The following is a 10,215-nucleotide window of genomic DNA, read 5'->3' as shown; positions in this document are numbered from 1 at the left end:
GTGGACGGGCACTTCCCCGACCGCACTGTCCGGGGACGGACTCCGCCCGGACCCGCCGGCCCCACTGGTCCACACGCCAGACCCGCTAATTTAAACACAACCACCCACATCCCCCCTCACCGAGAGGAGCCCAAAGCACACTCGGGAGCCGGGTGTGAACTGATCCCTCCCCAAAGGTCATTCTCACCCCCCCACCCGGGGCCTCTCTCCACAAACACGGCCCCCGGGCGTCAAGGCCGCAGGAACAGCCGGGGCCTCCAGTAGATGAGGAAGAGCCAAGCCGCCGCTCCCACCCAGGCAGCTCCTCTTCCACGTGTGTGGGAGCCTCACGCTGCAATAAAAGAGTGGCTGGAACCTAGAGGAGTGCAGGCAGCTCAGGAACAGCAGGACCAGCCCCTGGACCCTCGCACCTCACGGGCAGAATCCAATTCCCAGAGAGCGCGGCACCGATTCCACCGGCGGTAACGCCACGAATGGACTGACCGCTGTCGTTTCCTCCTCTGGGACTGGGTGGTGTAGTGGGTCAAACACTGTCCTTTCCCCCTCTGGGACTGGGTGGTGCAGTGGGTCAGACACTGTCCTTTCCCCCTCTGGGAGTGGGTGGTGCAGTGGGTCAGACACTGTCCTTTCCCCCTCTGGGACTGGGTGGTGCAGTGGGTCAGACTCTGTCCTTTCCCCCTCTCGGGACTGGGTGGTGCAGTGGGTCAGACTCTGTCCTTTCCCCCCTCTGGGACTGGGTGGTGCAGTGGGTCAGACACTGTCCTTTCCCCCTCTGGGACTGGGTGGTGCAGTGTTTCAGACACTGTCCTTTCCCCCTCTGGGACTGGGTGGTGCAGTGGGTCAAACACTGTCCTTTCCCCCTCTGGGACTGGGTGGTGCAGTGGGTCAGACACTGTCCTTTCCCCCTCTGGGACTGGGTGGTGCAGTGGGTCAGACTCTGTCCTTTCCCCCTCTGGGACTGGGGTGGTGCAGTGGGTCAGACACTGTCCTTTCCCCCTCTGGGACTGGGCGGTGCAGTGTGTCAGACACTGTCCTTTCACCCTCTGGGACTGGGTGGTGCAGTGGGTCAGACACTGTCCTTTCCCCCCTCTGGGGATGGGCGGTGCAGTGTGTCAGACACTGTCCCTTTCACCCTCTGGGACTGGGTGGTGCAGTGGGTCAGACACTGCCCTTTCCCCCTCTGGGACTGGGTGGTGCAGTGGGTCAGACACTGTCCTTTCCCCCTCTGGGACTGGGCGGTGCAGTGGGTCAGACACTGTCCTTTCCCTCTGGGACTGGGTGGTGCAGTGGGTCAGACACTGTCCTTTCCCCCTCTGGGACTGGGCGGTGCAGTGGGTCAGACACTGTCCTTTCCCCCTCTGGGACTGGGCGGTGCAGTGGGTCAGACACTGTCCTTTCCCCCTCTGGGACTGGGTGGTGCAGTGGGTCAGACACTGTCCTTTCCCCCTCTGGGACTGGGTGGTGCAGTGGGTCAGACTCTGTCCTTTCCCCCTCTGGGACTGGGTGGTGCAGTGGGTCAGACACTGTCCTTTCCCCCTCTGGGACTGGGCGGTGCAGTGTGTCAGACAATGTCCTTTCCCCCTCTGGGACTGGGCGGTGCAGTGGGTCAGACACTGTCCTTTCACCCTCTGGGACTGGGTGGTGCAGTGGGTCAGACACTGCCCTTTCCCCCTCTGGGACTGGGTGGTGCAGTGGGTCAGACACTGTCCTTTCACCCTCTGGGACTGGGTGGTGCAGTGGGTCAGACACTGCCCTTTCCCCCTCTGGGACTGGGTGGTGCAGTGGGTCAGACACTGTCCTTTCCCCCTCTGGGACTGGGTGTTGCAGTGGGTCAGACACTGTCCTTTCACCCTCTGGGACTGGGTGGTGCAGTGGGTCAGACACTGTCCTTTCCCCCTCTGGGACTGGGCGGTGCAGTGGGTCAGACACTGTCCTTTCCCTCTGGGACTGGGTGGTGCAGTGGGTCAGACACTGTCCTTTCCCCCTCTGGGACTGGGTGGTGCAGTGGGTCAGACACTGTCCTTTCCCCCTCTGGGACTGGGTGGTGCAGTGGGTCAAACACTGTCCTTTCCCCCTCTGGGACTGGATGGTGCAGTGGGTCAGACACTGTCCTTTCCCCCTCTGGGACTGGGTGGTGCAGTGGGTCAGACACTGTCCTTTCCCCTCTGGGACTGGGTGGTGCAGTGGGTCAGATACTGTCCTTTCCCTCGGGGACTGGGCGGTGCGGTGGGTCAGACACTGTCCTTTCCCTCTGGGACTGGGTGGTGCAGTGGGTCAGACTCTTCCCGCGCACTCTCCGTAAGCGAGCATGTGTTAAAGGAGCATCACTAACCGCCATCGCTCCCTCCGCGAGTTCCCGGCACCGAACGTACCACTGGCTCTTCAGGAGCGGCTCCACTACGTCACCGGATCGGCTGCAAGAGAACGGTGAGGCCGTCAATCGGGGAGCTGGGGGGTGGACCGCAGGGAGGGATAGTACCCACAGGGGACGGACTGCTCCTCACGGAGGGCCAGCACCCACAGGAGAGGGACTGCACCACAGGGAGAGTCAGCACCCACAGGAGAGGGACTGCACCACAGGGAGAGTCAGCACCTACAGGAGAGGGTCTGCACCCCAGGGAGGGTCAGCATCTACAGGAGAGGGATGCACCCCAGGGAGAGTCAGCACCCACAGGAGAGGGACTGCACCACAGGGAGGGTCAGCACCTACAGGAGAGGGACTGCACCACAGGGAGGGTGACTGCACCCCAGGGAGGGTCAGCACCTACAGGGGCGGGACTGCACCCCAGGGAGAGTCAGCACCTTCGTGAAAGCGAGGAGTGGGCGGAAATGCCCAGCTTGTCCATCGGAATCTGCAGCGACTCATGGGGGAGGAGGGAAATGAAATTAGACAGGCACCTGAAACATGCGGCTACATTGACTGTCTTCCTGCCCAGGCCACACAGGCACTAATCAATACCCAGGCCACACGGGGCACTAATCAATACCCGGGCCACACGGGGCACTAGTCAATACCCGGGCTACACTGGACACTAATCAATACCCGGGCCACACGAGGCACTAATCAATACCCAGGCCACATGGGGCACTAATCAATACCCAGGTCACACGAGCACTAATCAATACCAAGGCCACACGGGGCACTAATAAATACCTGGGCCACACGGGGCACTAATCAATACCCGGGCCACATGGGCACTAATCAATACCCGGGCCACACGGGGCACTAATCAATACCTGGGCCACGTGGGGCACTAATAAATACCTGGGCCACACTGGGCACTAATCAATACCTGGGCCACATGGGGCACTAATCAATACCCGGGCCACATGGGCACTAATCAATACCCAGGCCACACAGGGCACTAATCAACACCTGGGCCACATGGGGCACTGATCAATACCCGGGCCACACGGGCACTGATCAATACCCAAGTCACATGGGGCACTAATCAATACCCGGGCCACACGGGCACTAATCAATACCCGGGCCACACGGGCACTAATCAATACCCGGGCCACACGGACACTATTCAATACCGGGCCACACAGACACTAATAAATACCCGGGCCACACAGGCACTAATCAATACCCAGACCACACGGGCACTAATCAATACCTGGGCCACACAGGGCACTAATCAATACCCGGGCCACACGGACACTAATCAATACCGGGCCACACGGGGCACTAATCAATACCCGGGCCACATGGGCACTAATCAATACCTGGGCAACACGGGCACTAATCAATACCCGGGCCACACGGGCACTAATCAATACCCAGGCCACACGGGGCACTAATCAATACCTGGGCCACACGGGGAACTAATCAATACCCGGGCTAGAGGCGGACTAATCAATACCTGGGCCACAGGGGGCACTAATCAATACCCGGGCTAGAGGGGCAATAATCAATACCTGGGTCACACGGGCACTAATCAATACCTGGGTCACACGGGCACTAATCAATACCTGGGTCACACGGGCACCATTAAATACCCAGGTCACACGGGCACTAATATATACCCAGGTCACACGGGCACTAATAAATACCCAAGTCACACGGGGCACTAATCAATACCGGGCCACACGGGGCACTAATCAATACCCGGGCCACACGGGGACTAATCAATACCCGGGCCACACGGGGACTAATCAATACCCGGGCCACACAGGCACTAATCAATACCTGGGCCACACGGGGACTAATCAATACCCGGGTCACAGGGGCACTAATCAATACCCAGGCCACAAGGGCACTAATCGATACCTGGGCCACACTGGCACTAATCAATACCCGGGCCACACGGGCTCTAATCAATACTTGGGCCACACTGGCACTAATCAATACCTGGGCCACTCGGGCACTAATCAATTCCCGGGCCACATGGGCACTAATCAATATCCGGGTCACACGGGCACTAATCAATACCCGGGCCACACGGGCACTAATCAATATCCAGGCCACAGGGGCACTAATCAATACCCAGGCCACAGGGGCACTAATCAATACCGGGCCAAATGGGCACTAATCAATACCCAGGCCACAGGGGACAAACTACAGAACTCCTACCCACAGTATGACCGGTGTTAACCCCCCCCTCACATTCCCAGCCCCTCTCCTCACCTGCACAAACGCAACACCATGGGGTGTTCTTTCGAACCACGATACAGCCCTCGCTCCGACAGAGCCGCCAACACCTGTCCACGAGCATCAAATCGCTTCACACCCTGCGGAGAGAGACAAATAGAGAGAGAGAGACAGAGAGAGTTAGAGACAGAGAGATTGTGAGAGAGAGTTAGAGACAGAGAGAGTTAGAGACAGAGAGATTGTGAGAGAGAGTTAGAGACAGAGAGAGTTAGAGACAGAGAGATTGTGAGAGAGAGTTAGAGACAGAGAGAGTTAGAGGCAGAGAGATTGTGAGAGAGAGTTAGAGACAGAGAGAGTTAGAGGCAGAGAGAGAGAGACAGAGAGAGAGAGCGTTAGAGAGAGAGAGAGTTAGAGACAGAGAGAGTTAGAGACAGAGCGAGTTAGAGACAGAGAGAGAGAGAGAGACAGAGAGAGAGAGAGCGTTAGAGACAGAGAGAGTTAGAGGCAGAGAGAGAGAGACAGAGAGAGTTAGAGACAGAGAGAGTTAGAGACAGAGAGAGAGAGACAGAGAGAGTTAGAGACAGAGAGAGTTAGAGGCAGAGAGAGAGAGAGAGTTAGAGAGAGAGAGAGCGTTAGAGACAGAGAGAGTTAGAGCCAGAGAGAGAGACAGAGAGAGTTAGAGACAGAGAGAGTTAGAGGCAGAGAGAGAGAGAGAGAGACAGTGAGAGAGAGAGTTAGAGGCAAAGAGAGAGAGCGTTAGAGACAGAGAGAGTTAGAGACAGAGAGAGTTAGAGACAGAGAGAGTTAGAGGCAAAGAGAGAGAGCGTTAGAGACAGAGAGAGTTAGAGACAGAGAGAGTTAGAGGCAGAGAGATTGTGAGAGAGAGTTAGAGACAGAGAGAGTTAGAGGCAGAGAGAGACAGAGAGAGAGAGCGTTAGAGAGAGAGAGAGTTAGAGACAGAGAGAGTTAGAGACAGAGAGAGTTAGAGACAGAGAGAGAGAGAGAGAGAGCGTTAGAGACAGAGAGAGTTAGAGGCAGAGAGAGAGAGACAGAGAGAGTTAGAGACAGAGAGAGTTAGGGACAGAGAGAGTTAGAGACAGAGAGAGTTAGAGGCAGAGAGAGAGAGAGAGTTAGAGAGAGAGAGAGCGTTAGAGACAGAGAGAGTTAGAGGCAGAGAGAGTTAGAGCCAGAGAGAGAGACAGAGAGAGTTAGAGACAGAGAGAGTTAGAGGCAGAGAGAGAGAGAGAGAGACAGAGAGAGAGAGAGTTAGAGGCAAAGAGAGAGAGCGTTAGAGACAGAGAGAGTTAGAGACAGAGAGAGTTAGAGACAGAGAGAGAGAGACAGAGAGTGTTAGAGAGAGTTAGAGACAGAGAGAGTTAGAGACAGAGAGAGAGAGCATTAGAGACAGAGAGAGTTAGAGACAGAGAGATTGTGAGAGAGAGTTAGAGACAGAGAGAGTTAGAGGCAGAGAGATTGTGAGAGAGAGTTAGAGACAGAGAGAGTTAGAGGCAGAGAGATTGTGAGAGAGAGTTAGAGACAGAGAGAGTTAGAGGCAGAGAGAGAGAGACAGAGAGAGAGAGCGTTAGAGACAGAGAGAGTTAGAGGCAGAGAGAGTTAGAGACAGAGAGAGTTAGAGACAGAGAGAGTTAGAGACAGAGAGAGTTAGAGACAGAGAGAGTTAGAGACAGAGAGAGTTAGAGACAGAGAGAGAGAGAGAGAGACAGAGAGAGAGCGTTAGAGACAGAGAGAGTTAGAGGCAGAGAGAGAGAGACAGAGAGAGTTAGAGACAGAGAGAGTTAGAGACAGAGAGAGTTAGAGACAGAGAGAGTTAGAGGCAGAGAGAGAGAGAGAGTTAGAGAGAGAGAGAGCGTTAGAGACAGAGAGAGTTAGAGGCAGAGAGAGTTAGAGCCAGAGAGACAGAGAGAGTTAGAGACAGAGAGAGTTAGAGACAGAGAGTGTTAGAGAGAGAGAGAGAGAGACAGCGTTAGAGACAGAGAGAGTTAGAGGCAGAGAGAGAGAGAGACAGAGAGTGTTAGAGAGAGTTAGAGACAGAGAGTTAGAGACAGAGAGAGTTAGAGACAGAGAGAGAGAGCATTAGAGACAGAGAGAGTTAGAGACAGAGAGAGTTAGAGGCAGAGAGAGAGAGCGTTAGAGACAGAGAGAGTTAGAGGCAGAGAGAGAGAGCATTAGAGACAGATAGTTAGAGACAGAGAGAGTTAGAGACAGAGAGAGTTAGAGGCAAAGAGAGAGAGCGTTAGAGACAGAGAGAGAGAGAGTTAGAGACAGAGAGAGAGGGAGTTAGAGACAGAGAGAGTGCGAGAGACAGAGAGAGTGCGAGAGACAGAGAGAGTGTTCGAGAGAGTTAGTGACAGAGAGAGTTAGAGACAGAGAGAGAGAGAGTTAGAGACAGAGAGAGTGCGAGAGACAGAGAGAGAGAGAGTTAGAGACAGAGATTCCCCCATCAGTGCCCTGTTACAATAGATTCTTCCAGCAGAATCATACACCAGCCTCGGTCCTCCGTACCCCCTTCAACCCCTCATACCCCCGTACCCCTCTCGCCCCTGTACCTCCACGTATGCCCCGCCCCTTGTCCCCCTCGCACCCATTACCTCAGCGTATGCCCCGCCCCTTGTCCTTGAGATGAGGAGGAATTTCTTCACCCAGAGAGTGGTGAACCTGTGGAATTCTCTACCACAGAAGGCAGTTGAGGCCAATTCATTAAATATATTCAAGAAGGAGTTAGATATGTTTCTTAAGGCTAAAGGGATCAAGGGATATGTGGAGAAAGCAGGGACAGGGTACTGAATTTGGATGATCAGCCATGATCACATTGAATGGCGGAGCAGACTCGAGGGGCCGAATGGCCTACTCCTGCTCCTATCTTTTATGTTTCTATGTTTCACCCCGCACCTCGTACCCCCTTCGCACCACCCTCGTAAACCTCCCCCCCCCGCCCCCATTATTGACCTGCTGACGTTTTCTGCTACCTGCAGCCAGTCGCCACTCTCGGTTGCCATGGTTCCGTCCTCGTTGAAGACGGAGATGAGAGGGAGCTGGTGTTTCAGGCCGAGCTCATAGTCGGTGTGGTCATGAGCCGGAGTCACCTTCACAGCACCTGCGAGGAACAGAGGCACCGAGTGAGCGCGGGAGTCGGGACAGGAACTGCCTTTGGACCCGCACGCTAATCGCCGCGACAACTCGGGTGACACTGACCATTCACCAGCACCGCTACAGTCCTGGCGGGGCACAGGGTCAGTGGGTCAGCCCCGCTACAGTCCCGGCGCGGCGGAGCGCAGGGTCAGTGGGTCAGCACCGCTACAGTCCCGGCGGGGCGGGGCGCAGGGTCAGTACCGCTATAGTCCCGGCGGGGCACAGGGTCAGTACCGCTACAGTCCCGGCGGGGCACAGGGTTAGTGGGTCAGCCCTGCTACAGTCCCGGCGGGGTGGGGCACAGGGTCAGTCCCGCTACAGTCCCGGCGCGGCGGAGCGCAGGGTCAGTGGGTCAGCACCGCTAGTCCCCGCGGGGCACAGGGTCAGTACCGCTACAGTCCCGGCGGGGCGGGGCGCAGGGTCAGTACCGCTACAGTCCCCGCGGGGCGCAGGGTCAGTACCGCTACAGTCCCGGCGGGGCACAGGTCAGTGGGTCAGCACCGCTAGTCCCCGCGGGGCACAGGGTCAGTGGGTCAGCCCCGCTACTGTCCCGGTGGGGCACAGGGTCAGTGGGTCAGCACCGCTACAGTCCCGGCGGGGCGGGGCGCAGGGTCAGTGGGTCAGTACCGCTATAGTCCCGGCGGGGCACAGGGTTAGTGGGTCAGCACCGCTACAGTCCCGGCGGGGCACAGGTCAGTGGGTCAGCACCGCTACAGTCCCGGCGGGGCACAGGTCAGTGGGTCAGCACCGCTACAGTCCTGGCGGGGCACAGGGTCAGTGGGTCAGCACCGCTAGTCCCTGCGGGGCAGGGCACAGGGTCAGTGGGTCAGCACCGCTACAGTCCCGGCGGGGCACAGGGTCAGTACCACCACAGTCCCGGCGGGGGACAGGGTCAGTACCGCTACAGTCCCGGCGGGGCACAGGTCAGTGGGTCAGCACCGCTACAGTCCCGGCGGGGCGGGGCGCAGGGTCAGTACCGCTATAGTCCTGGCGGGGCACAGGGTCAGTACCGCTACAGTCCCGGCGGGGCACAGGGTCAGTGGGTCAGCCCTGCTACAGTCCCGGCGGGGCGGGGCACAGGGTCAGCCCCGCTACAATCCCGGCGGGGCGCAGGGTCAGCACCGCTACAGTCCCGGCGCGGCGGAGCGCAGGGTCAGTGGGTCAGCACCGCTAGTCGCCGCGGGGCACAGGGTCAGTACCGCTACAGTCCGGGCGGGGCGCAGGGTCAGTACCGCTACAGTCCGGGCGGGGCGCAGGGTCAGCACCGCTAGTCCCTGTGGGGCACAGGGTCAGTACCGCTACAGTCCCGGCGCGGCGGGACGCAAGGTCAGTGGGTCAGCACCGCTACAGTCCCGGCGGGGCATAGGTCAGTGGGTCAGCACCGCAAGTCCCCGCGGGGCACAGGGTTCGTGGGTCAGCACCGCTACAGTCCCGGCGGGGCGGGGCGCAGGGACAGTGGGTCAGCACCGCTACAGTCCCGGCGGGGCACAGGTCAGTGGGTCAGCACCGCTAGTCCCCGCGGGGCACAGGGTCAGCCCCGCTACTGTCCCGGCGGGGCACAGGGTCAGTGGGTCAGCACCGCTACAGTGCCGGCGGGGGCAGGTCGCAGGGTCAGTGGGTCAGCACCGCTACATGCCCGGTGAGGCGGGGCGCAAGGTCAGTACCGCTACAGTCCCGGAGGGGCGGAGCGCAGGGTCAGCGGGTCAGCCCCGCTACAGTCCCGGCGAGGCGGGGCGCAGGGTCAGTGGGTCAGTCCGCTACAGTCCAGGCGGGGCGGGGTGCAGGGTCAGTACCGCTACATGCCCGGTGGGGCGGGGCGCAGGGTCAGTGGGTCAGCACCGCTACAATCCCGGTGGGGCGGGGTGCAGGGTCAGTGGGTCAGCACCGCTACAGTCCCGGCGGGGCGGGGTGCAGGGTCAGTGGGTCAGCACCGCTACAGTCCCGGCGGGGCGGGGTGCAGGGTCAGTGGGTCAGCCCCGCTACAGTCCTGGCGAGGCGGGGCGCAGGGTCAGCACCGCTACAGTCCCGGCGGGGCGCAGGGTCAGCGTCGCTACAGTCCCGGCGCGGCGGAGCGCAGGGTCAGTGGGTCAGCACCACTACAGTCCCGGCGGGGCGCAGGGTCAGCGCCGCTACAGTCCCGGCGCGGCGGAGCGCAGGGTCAGTGGGTCAGCCCCGCTACAGTCCCGGGGAGGCGGTGCGCAGGGTCAGTGGGTCAGCCCCGCTACAGTCCCGGCGCGGCGGGGCGCAGGGTCAGCACCGCTACAGTCCCGGCGGGGCGCAGGGTCAGCGCCGCTACAGTCCCGGCGAGGCTGTGCGCAGGGTCAGCGGGTCAGCGCCGCTACAGTCCCGGCGTGGCGGTGCGCACGGTCAGTGGGTCAGCCCCGCTACAGTCCCGGCGGGGCTGGGTGCAGGGTCAGTGGGTCAGCACCGCTACAGTCCCGGTGGGGTGGGGTGCAGGGTCAGTGCCGCTA

At 59.4% G+C, this 10,215-nt stretch overlaps 1 protein-coding gene across 1 annotated transcript in view; it reads left to right on the top strand.

The window, feature by feature from the left end:
• The window catches only part of vars2 (valyl-tRNA synthetase 2, mitochondrial), a 136,064-nt gene that overhangs the window by 65,169 nt on the left and 60,680 nt on the right, over nucleotides 1-10,215 (top strand). Inside the window, exon 24 of the mRNA XM_085973730.1 lies at nucleotides 7,588-7,731. Within this exon, the coding sequence (XP_085829856.1) occupies nucleotides 7,588-7,731 (144 nt within the window). The remainder of the gene's footprint in view (nucleotides 1-7,587; nucleotides 7,732-10,215) is intronic.

The sequence above is a fragment of the Somniosus microcephalus genome, unplaced genomic scaffold (assembly GCF_052327205.1).
Source record: "Somniosus microcephalus isolate GS21.2 unplaced genomic scaffold, FLI_Smic_1.0 unresolved_chr1, whole genome shotgun sequence".
NCBI classification, from domain to species: Eukaryota; Metazoa; Chordata; class Chondrichthyes; order Squaliformes; family Somniosidae; genus Somniosus; species Somniosus microcephalus.
The sequence above is the reverse complement of the archived record's forward strand: the minus strand, read 5'-3'. Positions and strand labels throughout refer to the sequence as shown.